The following is a 16459-nucleotide window of genomic DNA, read 5'->3' as shown; positions in this document are numbered from 1 at the left end:
TACTGACGCAGCTGTATACGTATTCCCCTTTTCATTAGAAGTCATTGGTCTGAAAAACAAAACTTTTACTTCCACGATCTGCCTTTTGCTTAGAAGTCACCCTTTGTTATTTGCAGAGAACATGTTTATTCAGAATTATTAAATCGAATATGGTTTAGATATGTGGTATACAACTTTTTAAATAAAAGTCTTTATTAAATTATTTTATTGAACAGCTGAACAGTTTCCGTAGTTTGACATTACGCTTCCGTGTGTATTATTGTTAAAACCTATCTTTGACAGGTAGATATAAACGAAACTTTACAAATTCGTTAAAGTTAAGACCATTGAAATTATTAACTTATGACATTAAACAGAAGCTGCGGCGATTCTACCTATGTTCTAAAACATGACAGTTTGAGACGATTTGAGCTTGCAATCAACATTTTTTCACTTTCTATTAATTTAAATCACTCCTCGTTATCTTTATTCAACGTTTATTTTAATTTTTTCAACTACAAATACTCTCATTCATAATTTTCATCGTAAATATCTTTAGCAATGTGTATTCAAATTTATCACGTGTATTCAATACGTTCATTGGTCATGTATAAATAGATTCTTCTTCTCGACCAATGAAAAAATTCGTTATTTAAATGGTCAAGTAATCACACACACGATGTGTAAATACAATGTATTTGCGATCTATTTCTTCAATTTCTGCACTGAAGTTTTTAATTTTTTTAATTCTCTTCTGAAAATACCGATTTTCTTGATGATCATTTACGCTATTACATGATAACATAGTCCGATAAGGCTGAGATAAGTGTGGCTCAGGTAAAACCAATTATCAGTTATTGCGTAACACTGACCGACCTCTCAGCGGTGATCAGCAACTTGACAATTTTAACCAACATTTATAATGAAAATGTGAAAATTAACATGCTGCAGGATCAAGTATTAAGGGACAGCGGCCAATTAAGACGCTGCGGGATCTACGAAAATATTATGAAGGCGCTGTGGCACCGCAATGTCATATCGGCCTGGGGAGAACACTGCTATCTGTATGTTGTTCTGCTCCAGGTATAAAATCTATAGGAACTTACCAACTACACCATCTGTATTTTTGTTCTGCTCCAGGTATAGAATCTATAGGAACTTACCTAACTACACCATCTGTATGTTGTTCTGCTCCAGGTATGGACTCTATAGGAACTTACCTAACTACACTATCTGTATGTTGTTCTGCTCCAGGTATGGACTCTATAGGAACTTACCTAACTACACTATCTGTATGTTGTTCTGCTCCAGGTATAGAATCTATAGGAACTTACCTAACTACACTATCTGTATGTTGTTCTGCTCCAGGTATAGAATCTATAGGAACTTACCCAACTACACCATCTGTATGTTGTTCTGCTCCAGGTATAGAATCTATAGGAACTTACCTAACTACACTATCTGTATGTTGTTCTGCTCCAGGTATAGAATCTATAGGAACTTACCTAACTACACTATCTGTATGTTGTTCTGCTCCAGGTATAGAATCTATAGGAACTTACCTAACTACACTATCTGTATGTTGTTCTGCTCCAGGTATAGACTCTATAGGAACTTACCTAACTACACTATCTGTATGTTGTTCTGCTCCAGTTATAGACTCTATAGGAACTTACCTAACTACACTATCTGTATGTTGTTCTGCTCCAGGTATAGAATCTATAGGAACTTACCTAACTACACCATCTGTATGCTGTTCTGCTCCTGGTATGGAATCTATTCTTTCATTAGGAGATGACAGAACTTTAAGCGTGGTATCTATGTTCACATCCTTTGACGTTGAGATGGTGAACTCCATAATATCTGGAGGAATCATGGGAGTTTCTCCTTCAGATTCTATTGTTAGTACATTAGCTGTAAAAAGAAATAATAAAACCGTTATACTATTTGAAGATGATCATCCTTGTAATGAAGATTGGATATTTTCTATATATCTAAATCAGAAAGTTCTATTAAGCTTTCTAGCCATAATATGTTTTAGGCTAAGTATGTGTCAGTCTATAAGATTGGCCTTTGATTTAAACATGACTGGCAGTATATATACAGAAATGAATGGTCTATAAAACAAAAGTCAATATAAATGTGTCAGTGCTTTAATCTAACAATATGGTTGTATGACTATTTGATGTATGTAAAATTTCTCTAAGTATTTTGGTTATGGAGAGATACTGGAAGGACATACCTACAAACTATATCCATTTTAAAATGGAATGGCCCAATGGAGGTCACAGGCTATTGTCTTCTCATTTGATATGTTTGAAAGACTACTGAATTTTCATGATTTCTGTTGCACAACTTACTGCTTTAAAAACACAATATTTAACTTCCTGCAGATTTTCATGTTTTATCATCATCTTTCAACATGTTCAAGATGAAAAACAGCAATAATATCTTGTTTCCTTGGAATCGTTCCATGGTTTTATATCCCCATACCCATTTTGTTATGATATTATTACGTAAGTATTTCTGTATTGGCCTTGTTATTGGTCCGAGGCTTGCTGTATTGGCCTGAGGCGAAGCCGAAGGCCAATACAGCTGGCCGAGGACCAATAACAAGGCCTATACAGAAATACACGTAATAATATCTTTATTAATTAACTACAGTGTTACAATATTTTTTTAATATCATTTCAAGAGATAAATATTTTTACCTTGAAGTGGAACTATCCAAATCTCAGTTTGTTTCTTTGTATTAGATGCAATACATAATGATCTGGTGCTGTTTCCAGGTGTCTTCAGCATTTTCTCATCTGATGAATTTTTCTACCCTTTTCAGTCACTATAAAGTGTTACAACTTAAATTTAGACGCAACACATAAATAGTAATTGGAAAGGTACTGCCATTGCATGTGTTATGCAGAAACTAATTTAAAATCGATGTGTACAATCGTGAAATTATGAGGTCGTCAAGAAATGAACTTTTGTGATAATCTACTCGTTCCCCAAACCTGAAATAGTTCTATCGTCTGCTTTCAAAATACCTTTTAAATGAATGTGACCGTCTTTCGCCTGAAATGTATGCCATACTGACATTTTCAGCATGTTTAAGATCACTAAATGACAACTGCGTCTTCAAAACAACTGTTTACTTTCAGTTTGTGTTTATCGTGACTTTCGATGTAAAATCTAGAGACGTTCCGAAATCCTGCACTTGTGTCAACTCGGCCAATATAGAATAACTCGGCCAATACAGAAAAAAATCTGTATTGGCCGAGTTATTCTGTATTGGCCTAGTTTACACATTATATTGCATAGGCAGTTTTCATCATATTAAGTCCAATAACAGTGTAGTTAATTAATAATTAAAATTATTGGTAAAAGAGACATACTAGCAACAAGAATAATCCAGTGAAGATCTTCATATAAAACTGTAAGATAAGATGTATCCATAGATACGTCATGGCCTTCAGCAGCAAATTGTTGTAATCGTTGTAACTGGCCATGTAATCGGGAAATTCTATCTTCTAATATCCTGTAATTAAATAAGGTTTGTAATTGTTTATGATAACAGGTAAACCAAAAGTTCTATTTTCTACCACACAAACATTGTTAAATATTCTGTAATACTGCAAATTCAGAAATTATTACAATGTATTTATTATTAGGGAAAATGTGACAAGGTTATAATCCCAATAATTTAAACATGCATTTTGAAATCTATTATATCAATTAAAAAGGATTTTTCTCAATATCTCAAAAATTAAAATCTTATTTTAGTCTAAGAGGACAAAATCACAATAATAAATGCAATAATTTCTGAATTCACAGAAATGACATGTTTGTTTATTGCTATTGCTATACAATCAGAAAATATATATATTCCAATAAGTAAAATTAGCTACCATCTATTAACTTGTTACATAATCAATTACAATCATTAGTTTTTGTATGGTTTAGTGGTACCAAGGCTTTAAAAAAGAATGTTTGTATGCTCTAACCATATCTACCCAAAAAATAGATGACTACTCAAAATCTATTATTTTTCTGATATGAAAAAGTTTTTCTTTAGGCATGCAGACTCAATGACATCTGACAAATCAATTTCTGTTCTGAAACATTTTTTTAAAAATGCCTACCTACCCACAGGCACTGTCTCTACCTTTGGGAAGGGTTTGGGCAAACAAAAATAAGTGTCGTCCAATAAAATAGTGACTTACTTTGACAATAGTGGTATACTGTGGTATGGTACCATTCTAGCCAAGGTACCAATACAACACAACACATCACCAAATCTTTCTCTGTCGTCCTCTTCAATCTCATCCACATCACTATCCTCCAGGGCAGCATCCATTCCATCCTGAAAACGCAGCCATTTAAAGATTAATGATGATTCTTCAAACTAGCTAAGGGTGATAGCCCTGAGATGAGATGTTGCAGAGAAACATCACTGAGCTTGAAAGACAATGATAATCTGTTTATCCCTATTTCCTAGGCAATGTCAATGACACAAGTTTATGATGTTGTATATTCTCCTTTTACTCAATTAGCATGATATGAAAAACTATCACAGAAAAAAATCAAAGGAAAATTTGATAAAATAGCAATACATAATGTTGTGTCCTCTTATAGCTATCTCACTTTGGTTCTAAGCTTTGCATATAAAATTTAATCAAGAAATATTTCTCAAACATCAATTTTTTTGTCTTTTCTTTGTCTTGATTCTGGAAATGGCGTTACCCTATTGATTAAAGGGAAAATTCGCGATTTTTTTCTTATGGTTTAAATATGTTCATAATGACATAATATATATATTCGCAAAGTTTTATCGCTAAATGTGCAGTAATAAAGGAGAAATTCAATAATTAATGAAAAAATATTAACTACTTCCTGTAGGTCGTGACGTTTTCTCCTGGTTTTTGCATGCCGGGATTTAAAATACAATCATTAAAAGTCTTGGTTTTTAATCATATTTTAACGTAATCGTAAGCGCGCCGATGACTTATGCTTTATCTAATAACCAGCCGATAATAAGAAGATAAAACGCACAGACGTGCAATTGTACACATTCATGAGATAAATTTTCTATGTTAAACGTATACATTCGAATTATTTTTTTAGACAACACAAAAAGTTATAAAATTATTTTTAATTAATGCATTTTCGGTCTGATAAGGTGAACAAATTAAAGACAATATGTTGGTGTACTCTTATTGACCTTTTACTATCTCTGCTATGACTAGGTTTATACGATGTGTGTATTCACGGTTCTGTGGCAATACTCGTAGATGGCTTGTTTAAATGTAAATTGTTATTTGCACTTCGGTATTTAACCACGCCCCTAGGGCACACCTTGCCAGGTGTGACTGTCTATTTGGATCAGTGGATTATAAAATAAGGGAGCATTTAATACACACATTACAAATACAGGTGACAAATAAAAATAGATCGCTGTGGAATTATTTAATTATATTTGGTGCTATTATTTATTTGAATTCAAATAAATTAATTTACTAAGAAATAAACAGTTTTCGGTTAAAGACGGGAAACTTAATTCATGTGTCAGAATAAAATGATATACACCTCTTGTCCTTGATTTAAGTCTCATAAAAAAGGGGCACTTAGAAATTAGAAATAGCTTTACCAAATCATTTTGATTGTCTTTATTAGGCAAAAAAATGTACGAGAACACTTACATTTAGACTTTTGAAACCCATGTATTAATTAATATCTGAAACTATCTGAAGATAACTCTACCGAAGCGGAATATAATTGTACGAATAAAGAAAAAAAAATGTTTTTAAATCTTTGCACATTTATGATTAATTATTGTTATCTATTGTTCATTCAATTATACTTAATTAGTACCTTAAATATGTCTACCGCTCGGCATTAAATCTTGGTGTGGTAGGAAGGGATTATTACATATAGATTATATTATTTGGATGAGGATTTGAGCTAGCCTATAAAAACACATTAATTAGTTAACATACATTCGAGACCAAAGAATATTAACTTTGCTAATTCAATTAACTTTTACTCACATACATTTCTCTCATGATTTGTGCGTGCTTGTTTCTATAGGACAGTGTATATATTGTCCCAAAATTAATCATAAAATCGTAACTAAAAATGTCTTGTTCGGAGGTTGATAGTAAAAAAAAAAAAAGGTTGATAGTACTAACAGTGGTTCCAGTCCGGTCAAGAGAGGCAGATTTTGACGAGTATGGTCAATTTGGGTACGCACTAGAGCCAGAGTATACCGAAGAAGAGCTCCATAAAATGGAAGCTGCAGAAAGTTCCCGAAATCAAGATATCCTTAGCAACCCTCGCCAGTTTAACACAGCCGGATTGGTGTTCGTGTTCTAAATGCATAGTTATGCCCTTATTGACAGAATGTCTTTGTTGCCCCGAATTTACTCTCTTTGATGGTAATATTGAATTGGGTGAATGCATTAGTGACAATATCGATTTCAGACCAGTTTGTCTGAACCCGGTTGTTCTTGAAACAAGCTGTATAAGTTTTCCGAGGTACAAGCGCCATAGAGGGAGAGATCCAGACGTACTAACTCACAGCCATGTTCACATTTAGTTGAATTATACAATATACTTTTAATTTTGTTCACTGTTGAAGGCCATACCGTGACTTATATAGCTGCTTAAGTCCACTTCATTTGGGTAAGTGTCCCCCAAGTAAACAAACCACAACTTCTTATTTAATCAAATGACTTATCTTTTTGCGAAAGTTTGGTATGCAAAAGTGCAAAGTTATAAATGGGTGTCTTGCAATATCGAAGTGATAATCTATTTGTCAGATCTCTTATATCTTTTGACGAAATCAAACCATCATGGTATATTCTGCATTTGTATAGACCGAAGTGTACTAAATGATATTCATATTATACATGTTAAATGAATGAACAAAATTAATATTAAACCTATCTTTTTATTGTTTTCCGCCCATGTCTGCTCATCGCCAGAAATAAAGTTTGTCGCACGAAAAAATGGTATTCATTCCAGAGTCAAAATTTAAAGAACTTATTTTCCATGTTTTCTGGTATTGTACGAAAGAGAATTGACCTAACAAAAGAATTGCTATCTTAGGCTGTTAGTAACACATGTAGAGCAGTGGGTCGTTGTTGGACATATAAATCTTAGAAAGTGTATCATCTGTTAAATTAGCAGGTCACTGAAAGGGGAAGTCCCATACGGAAGTAGGTGTTGAGGATGATTTTTTTTTTATCCAGTGACACATATTACATGCGTATTCTTGAACGTTTGATACATCATTTACTCTCAAATTGCAAAAACGAAAACTTCCAATTGTATTTATAGTATTTGTATTTTTATCCATCTGATGAGTTAACTAAAGCCTTTTTCAACTGATTTGTATAGTTCGTTCTTCTTCTTCTTCTGTTGGTATACAATAGTCTATCGAATTCGTTGATTACATACTGTTGGCATACGTGGACTAGTCTATTTACAAAACTTTTATCCCAATTTACACAAAATGTATGTTTCTTTCTTATGTTCAATGTATACATGTATATAATTTAAATTGCGCTATAGTTCCGTAACTTTCTATCCAGGCGTATAAACAAATCCTCGGCAAATGCGTACATTTTTTAAAATCAATATTTCTGGTATGTTCCAATCTGTCCTTTACTATTGACAAAGAGTTTATATTACATTTTCCTAAATTAACCCTTGGAAAAAATATGTAAATAGATTTTTATTTCTTCAAATCTTTTTTTTATGTATTATTTATATTTTTATAAATAATATTCTTTACACCAGAAATGTTATTTATAAACAAGCGTATGAGTTAATGTAAGTAATGACTAGTATATTATATCACTTTCGGACACGCAAGACAGATGTATATTATAAACCTGATAGTTCAAAATGGAAAGTTATAAGTTATCGGCCGTGTACACCGATCAATACCTACAGAAGTGAAACGATCCATGAACTTGCAAGCCCGACAGGAAATCGCTTGAATACCTGGACGTGTCACCCCACACCCCTCACAATACCTTTGGGAGTAATACCTTAAGCCATGCTGGTGATCAGATGAGGGAAGATCCGAATTTATTTGAATAAAGTTTATTACTTTAAAGAATTATGAACGAATTACAATTTCGAAAACAATTTTCACGGAACACTTATTTATGATTTGAACTTTGACTTTTTAATTAATTCCAATATTAACAGTTTAAAAATAACAGACTATGGTTATTTAAAAAAAAATAAGAACATTTTCCGTATCAAGTTAGTTAGTCAGATAAAACAACCGTACGATTGACAAGATATCGACACGCAATTACGACTACATCGGTTACTGTAGTTTTGGTCCTTTGTGGTTTATAGACATATCGTGATTTTTGATCGTAGAAGATGACAAAATGGCGGAACGCAGAGAATTGATACTCAAAATTTAAAATCGATGGTGATCTCTTATCTAGCGGAATAAAACTTTAATATCTATAAATTTGAGAATTTTTATACAGAATGGACATAATATCAATTTTTGATTTTTTTGCGAAGTTTCCCTTTAATGATATCTTTAGCCTTTGTATAATTTCCACACTCTGGCTTTGTCACATATATGTACCTGAGTCCTAGTTCCCTCTGGACCACTGATATGACACTGTATGTATGTGTTAAACACTTCTATAGCCTTGGGTTTCAGAGAATCAACACTTATATCCTTCATTTTGTTGACTAACTCCATCCAGGATTCCAGCATGTATTCATAAGCTTCCATATAAACAGTGTCATCCTTGTGTAACTAAAAAATAAAATAAACCTTTTGTTCCAATGATTATTTTGATATACTGTTGTTTAGTAAGTATTTCTTCATGTAGATGGAAGAAAATTTCAAACACAATAAAATAGAAAACTTGCTGTACATATTTTATGTGGAATAAAAATGCCTAATCAATGTTGGAGACCAAGCAAAAACTTTAAATAGAATACCATCATTAATGCCTGATTCTTTGAGTTGTGGTAAGTTTTTCAGTATTTTGTGTGTTTTGTTACATGTAACATAAACTTGTGTATCATTTCAATTTCATATACTGTGGATTTCTTTTTTTGTTGGCCACCAATTTTCATGAAGTTTATAAATATGGTGAACAAGGAATTAAATTTTTCAACTAAGTGCAAATATTTATGAAAATACATGTTTTCCGCAATATACAGAACACTTTTAACAATGAAAATAAATAAAACAACATATCATCTTCCTGTATTTGAAGATTATAACAAATATGAATTGAAAATTTCTAATTTAAATCGACATATAAAATCTATAAATTGGTTAAAATGGTATCAAAAAGTGCTATTTAAACTTACTGCCTCCTCCATTGTAGCCGATCTTCCCATTGTACAAGTCTGGTGTGTAAGATTGTGTAAAAAACTTTCCATCATTTCAGATGGTATACTCATAAAAGTTGCAGCAGAGAAAGTATTGACCACATTCTTAAATGTGTTGGCTATACCTAGGTTCTCAAAATCCTGTAGTTCAATACTGAAATACAACAATACACATGAAATATTTTTTTATTATTTCTGTTCAATTTATTCACAACTTGAATAGACTCATGACCATTAGATCTTGACACAGTATTGTTGACAATTGTATGTTGAATTAAGAGATAACTGTATTGTATTTGAAGCTTTAAGACAATACAGTTATCTCTATTCTAATGCAAAACAAGTTCATAATTAAATTTCAATCATTTTTTCAGTGTAAAATCTTCATTAAAGAAAATTCTGCGAAAAAAGATGTTATCTTCTATGGTCCCTACACTAGGTGACGTCATAGGTATGCTTCCGGCGTCAAACATAAACACTGGGCGTTTTCTGGCTTCTGTGCCGCTTCAGAATGTAATAAAATTTGATAAAAAGAAGATTTTTAGGCGCAACAAGTGAGTTTTTTGTTTATTATTGTAGAAATAACATGTCAATACGTTCCAAAATTCAAAATGTCGGCTTCCTTAGTTACAGACAAGGAGAAAGAGAATTTTACGCTTGCTGTCATCCAATCAGAAATATTGTTACAAAATAATTGCATTAGAATTTCTAAGATGTCTTATGGTCATTGGTGTTTTTGGACTGTTTTCTCATTGCTCTATACCAAATATCTCCCTCTATAAGGAATCTTCATTTGTTTTTGTTTCATTTTGATTTAGTTATTTTTTTAAAACCCTTTATGAAAGGAGTAGGTCCGGTAAGGGCCAATTTTGGCCTCAAATTTCAGTTTCATCTAAAGAAAGATTTTGAACATTTTTTAAACACTTAAGTGTCTTTTACAATTGATTCAATTAGTTTATGGGAAAGATTTTAACTGATTAAGTCATTAAAAACACTATGATTCAAGCTTAAATATGAAATATCTATCAAATATGCAAAAAATCGTCACTTTTCAGATTGTTTTTGTCAACAATGCGTGTTCATCCTCAACCTTTATTTTTGTTTTGTATTATCATCAAATACATATAATATTTCAATATTTTGAATGAACACGAATGAGGCCACATTCATTTAAGATGGAAACCGTCTAAAATTTAACTAAAATGCTAAAATTGTGAAGATTTCAGTTATTTAGCATGACTTAATGATGTTAGTACCTGATATATGTGCATTGTATTGTCAAACACAGCCCATACTTGTGTAGCAGAAGCATTCTTCTTTCCAATAAATAGCTAAAAGATATCATTTTCACAATTTTGTAATACTGCTATTTTTTGGGGCCAAAAAGGGGTCTTACCAAACCTACTCCTTTAATCTTACCTGGCTAACATTGGGAGAAATGCTCCAAGAAGAAAAGCCAAATACTGGCACTTAGATTTGTCATCAGGAAATACTGGTCCATTCAGTGAAGCTAATTGAGATATACATTGTAAACAATGATTGGCCATATCTGAATTGTAACGAACTCTCTTATATATCTGAAACAAAAGTTTAAATTTCATTGATAATTTGGTGAACATCAAGTCTTGAAATCAGAGTGCCTTTTTAAAATTTATCACTTAGTAGAAAACAATCACTGAATTTATAATTCTACCAGTTCCAAACATCTGAATATACAAATTATCTTTTCATTAGACCACAATGTACTTTTGTCAAAAATTACAGAATTACTTTAAAATTCAGAAATATCTGAATCATCAATATACTTAATTAATTTTACTCCTCAGGATTTATGCAATGAAAAATCCATAGAAATTTCATAGGAATGCTAGTATTTCATTTTTTCCTAACAGAACAATGTTATCCAATTATAGAATACTAATGTACCCAGTAAAATTTTTGGTGGTTTAATAACATACTGTCTTAGAAGATATTTGACCTAGACACACAATCGTTATATTTATCTAGAAAGGCAATCTTTGATTTCACAAGAAAAAGTTAAGAAATGTTATTATTAGCCAATCAGATTACATTGGGATATAAAATTACTTACCTTAAAGAACAATTCTACAACAGATTTATCCAACAGAGTATCCCTCCAATTCTCATTGGGTTTCAGGGGTACATTCTGGTTCATTTCAAAAGAACCAATATGCCTTCGGACTATTGAAATTCAGTTAAAGAAATTAAAGTTTAGACATGTCTACATAATTACATATGTAAAAATTAATTAGAAAATTCCTTCATCTATGAAAATATAGAAAGCCATGGCTCTGCTAACAAAAATAATCTCACAACAAAAACTTATTTTAATTTATAGACTTAATAATATAACATGTGAATCATTTTCCAGATTGAAAAATGAACATTTTCCTATAACCAGTACCCTTTAGACTTAACCATTGTAGTGTTTGGCATATTTTTGCAAAAGAATGTAAGCAATATCACAAATACACATATCTTCTGTTCTTTTCATCAAATCAAAGGATACAGACTTTGGGAGTGAATTCCCAACACAATACATGTTCTGATATTGACAATAGTCTGTTTAGTACTGCAGTTGCCTCCCTTGTTATTGGTTCTGGTTGTCTCTCAAGTTCATTCATGACTTGTAAAGTAAACTGGAATACTCTTTTTAAGTCTTTCTCCTGAAATTAAGAAGAATAATTTATTTTTCACAACTAATATTCTTAAATGAAATTTTATTAAGGTTACTTTGGGTAAATATGTAGATATTTCTTTAAATTGAATAAAAAAAAATATACTGATGATATCTGATACAAAGAAAAAATAATTTGGAGGCATAATGAATTAAGATCACAGGTCTGTTGTACTGTGTTGTATTTTGGTCATTTCCTGTTATCCCTTACTATGTCTTTTTTTTTTGGTCATTTTAAATATTGCAAAACATAAAAATGTCCCCCATTAAAAAAATATAAACTGAAACGGAAGCATATTATTGGTAGGATTTCATATACCGGTAATTATTATTACCTCAAAGGCTCTTTTGCACTTGGCATGAAATTCCCATGTGAAACCCACACTACTGGTCCTACTGGAACTAGAGTACTCATTTAGTAGAGCTGTCAGCATAGAACAGGCAACTAGTTGCTGAAAACAAATCATATTTAAATAAAAATAATACTTCAATACAGCTTATTTACTTAGTAAAATCATGTGCAAAATACAAATAAATGACTGATCCTGGAATTATATCAGTTTTGCTTTCCATCAGGTTTTAGTTTTTTCAAGAGATACAACGATTTAATAAGGTTAATATTTGTTATTTTGGTTTATTTAAATGAATCATATCCACTATGTTAAAGCTTTGAACAACAAGTCACTGATTAAATTTACACATTGTCACCTGAATAACATTGGTAAATGACTCTTATAAAAGTATCATTACCATAAACCACCAGGTTAGTGACCTTAAATCATCTGGTTCATTATAGTAACATTACCCCTTGTCACCAAGGTGGTGGCCCCTAACCACAGGACTCACCATGGTAACATTACCATAGTAAAAAAAAGTGACCTCTAGTCACATGACACGCAATAGTAACATTACCACAAACCAACTGATTGGTGACCTTCAGTCACATGACTCACCATATGCATGGTTATATTACCTCTAGTGACCAGATCGGTAACCTTTAGACACATAACTCACTATGGTAACATTACCCCATGACACCAGAGTGGTGACCTCAAGTCACATTACTCACCATAGTAACATTACCACTAGCCACTAGATTAGTGACATCTTGAAAGAGACTGTCGCAGCTAGCTCCTTTAATGTCTATAGTTCCTCTCTTTAGTATGACAGCCACTGTCTGTAAAATCTGTTCTCTAGCATAACTCTGTAATCTGTAATCAAATGCTATTCATCAATACTTGGTTTCTACATTCTTTTGACATTTGATATTAGCATGGACACTTTATAATCAAATGAGACTGTTCTTCAATGATATATTAATTTAAAAACATTATATTATGCTCATAAAGACATTGTAATGCAAAAATGCAGTTACAACAAAATATTTTATTTTATTAGACTTTTTGCTTTAATTTCTTACTTTGTAACATTGTTTATAAAGATTAATTGCCTTGTGATGATGCTCCTTGATTTTATACATATCATTTTTCAAGTTTATGTGTTATGATTCAGGTATAAATGTGTTAGATAAGGTTTTACAAAAAATTCTGAAATAAATATGTAGTGTAAACTTTGATGATGCTTATAATTTTCTATTATATTGCACTTAAAACCAGTTAACATATTATTCATTTAAATGTTAGTGTCATTTTGACTATGTAACCCAGAAGTTAAATTTTGTGTATGAAAAAAACAGAACTTTCTGCAAAAAGTTCTTTCATAAGACTTACGAAATATGCTGTGTAATAAAATGTAACAGAAATGAACGAAGAGCCTCAATATCAGTAGCTTCCAGTAAAGCCCATTCTCTTATCACACTCTCCTTTATTGTTGTTGCTGCTTGGAACAGGACATAGTCACATTTACTGTTTTCTATAAAACAAATTACAGAATATTAACAAAACACAACTTGAGATTCAGATATTGGTTCTCCATAGTACTCTGTCTATGCAAAATAGTTGGAAGAGGACATAATCGGATTAACTGATTTCTAAAAATAAAATAATGGAAAATTAACAAAACATTAGTGCATTCAGATATCTAAACTTTGTATTACTCTTGTTCAAATAAATCAGACAGAGTTTTAATAAATGCCATTGTAAAAAATATCAGATTGAAATATGTTTGTTTGTATGTATAGACAGTCAAGTCAATAACACTTTAAGACACATGCTTTATCAGTTGTATATGCAGACAGACAGCAATCGAAACTAGAAATTTGGATTGCATCTGTACATATCTTATAACATGACTTACCTAAAATATACTTGCATATATTGTATGGCAACTTAGTTTTCCTGAATTCCAGTATTACATGCTCGGCTGCAATTCTCTGTTCTGGTGTTACAATATTTGGTGCTGCCTTAAAAATAAATCATGTCTGTAATTAATATAGATTCCATATCAAAATATCAAATTACAAATATACCAAGAAATTTGTTTTCCACGCACACATATAAATATTACAGTTTTTATCGAAAGCAATTATAGGTTTCAATTTAGACTTGTTTATATTTTTTGTTAGAACTTGTATTATATTTGCCTTCGGGTTTATATGATTTGTTCATCACATTTCGACTCTTTCAAAATTCAAAAATCTATCCTAAATTGAGGTAAATTTTATGGCCTTTCAAATATTGTTTCAATTCCTAACATCACTGAAGACATTAATTATCAAAATCAGGATATGCTGTACAAATGTTGGCACCTCATGTTTGCTGTATACCATCTTTCCTGTCTTTTCTTAAAGTTTATAGTTTTCTGTTTGCCAGTAGATCAAACTTACAGGAATGAAGAGATAAATGAAAAATGAACAAATCAAGGCCAGATTTATATAGATCTAGCCCATATTCAGGAAGCAGCTCACTTCAGTTGTTCTCTGTTCTACTAACTAAAAGCATTAATTTAAATTGTACAAATTTTAATAACAAATTTGATATTTTCATTGCACTTTAATTTCATTTTGTTTAAATTGGGGTAAACATTTTGTAAATAGTCCAGGTATGTGAATAGTATGTAATCATTGGATGTCAATGGAATATTGTATACCAAAAGAAGAAGAAAAAGGAAGAAGAGAAGCAACAAAGCAGCGCATCCATTTTTGGGTGGACAATAATCCACTTTTTTCATTTGGAATGAGCTCAGACATCCCAAGGTCCCAGCTTGTCTGGCAAAAAAAGCAATTGGAAATCAGAATAGTCTAGGACTACATGTAGGTATGGGCAAATCTGCAATGCATATGTAGCGGGGTTGCTTCCCCTCCTTAGTACAGGTAAAACATATAAAGCCAGTCTTAATCAACTGAGCTAGGGAATTGATCCTTTGGCTCAGTGGGTTAACGCACTGACTGTCACGCAGGCGACCGGGGTTGGAATCCCGTTGGTGACGATATAAATTTGTAGAGAAGATACATGCTCTCCCGTTACATTTGGCGCCCGACTAAAAAATCCACGATGGTTATCTGGAGTATAGCCAGGGTTTGTGTTGTTAAGAGTCATATATAAAGATATGATGACTCTTGTGGTTAGGGGAATAGTGTAGCAAGGTTGCTTCCCCTCCTTAGTACAGGTAGAACATATAAAGCCAGTCTTAATCAACTGAGCTAGGGAATCGATCCTTTGGCTCAGTGGGTTAACGCACTGACTGTCATGCAGGCGACCGGGGTTGGAATCCCGTTGGTGACGATATAAATTTGTAGAGAAGATACATGCTCTCCCGTTACATTTGGCGCCCGACTAAAAAATCCACGATGGTTATCTGGAGTATAGCCAGGGTTTGTGTTGTTAAGAGTCATATATAAAGATATGATGACTCTTGTGGTTAGGGGAATAGTGTAGCAAGGTTGCTTCCCCTCCTTAGTACAGGTAGAACATATAAAGCCAGTCTTAATCAACTGAGCTAGGGAATCGATCCTTTGGCTCAGTGGGTTAACGCACTGACTGTCATGCAGGCGACTGGGGTTCGAATCCCGTTGGTGACGATATAAATTTGTAGAGAAGATACATGCTCTCCGGTTCCATTTGGCACCCGACTAAAAAATCCACGATGGTTATCTGGCATATAGCCAGGGTTTGTGTTGTTAAGAGTCATATATAAAGATATGATGACTCTTGTGGTTAGGCATACCTGCCAACTTTCACGATTTAGGCGTGTATTACACGATTTTGACCCTTTGTCACGATTGCACGATCGTGATCGTGAAAAACCCTCTAAAACACGATTTTGTGAAAATCTACACGAAAAATATGATGGTTCCAGATTTTGAACTGTGTCCAAGGAAGACATTCGTGTTCAGCCAATCAAATTCTATGTTTCTCATGATCAAATTAATCAGCCAATCAAAAACGTTTTCTCTCAAAATAATTCTAACATCCTAGATTTTGAACTTGTGTTGAATTTCTCTGTTTT

The 16459-nt window shown here is 32.4% G+C and overlaps 1 protein-coding gene across 3 annotated transcripts in view; it reads right to left on the bottom strand.

Annotated features, from left to right (window-relative positions):
• LOC143047976 (exportin-4-like) overlaps positions 1–16459 on the bottom strand; it is a 43967-nt gene that overhangs the window by 25184 nt on the left and 2324 nt on the right. For all 3 annotated transcript variants that reach the window (XM_076221355.1, XM_076221357.1, XM_076221356.1), the window contains exons 2-13: positions 14309–14414; positions 13783–13924; positions 13122–13263; positions 12388–12504; positions 11885–12041; positions 11447–11556; positions 10774–10931; positions 9334–9508; positions 8591–8767; positions 4197–4336; positions 3369–3511; positions 1713–1893 (exon numbers count right to left, since the gene is read on the bottom strand). In XM_076221355.1, the coding sequence (XP_076077470.1) occupies positions 1713–1893; positions 3369–3511; positions 4197–4336; positions 8591–8767; positions 9334–9508; positions 10774–10931; positions 11447–11556; positions 11885–12041; positions 12388–12504; positions 13122–13263; positions 13783–13924; positions 14309–14414 (1748 nt within the window). The remainder of the gene's footprint in view (positions 1–1712; positions 1894–3368; positions 3512–4196; positions 4337–8590; positions 8768–9333; positions 9509–10773; positions 10932–11446; positions 11557–11884; positions 12042–12387; positions 12505–13121; positions 13264–13782; positions 13925–14308; positions 14415–16459) is intronic.

This window comes from Mytilus galloprovincialis, chromosome 10 (genome assembly GCF_965363235.1).
Source record: "Mytilus galloprovincialis chromosome 10, xbMytGall1.hap1.1, whole genome shotgun sequence".
NCBI classification, from domain to species: domain Eukaryota; kingdom Metazoa; phylum Mollusca; class Bivalvia; order Mytilida; family Mytilidae; genus Mytilus; species Mytilus galloprovincialis.
Note: the sequence above shows the minus strand (reverse complement) of the source record. Positions and strands in the feature narration are given on the sequence as shown.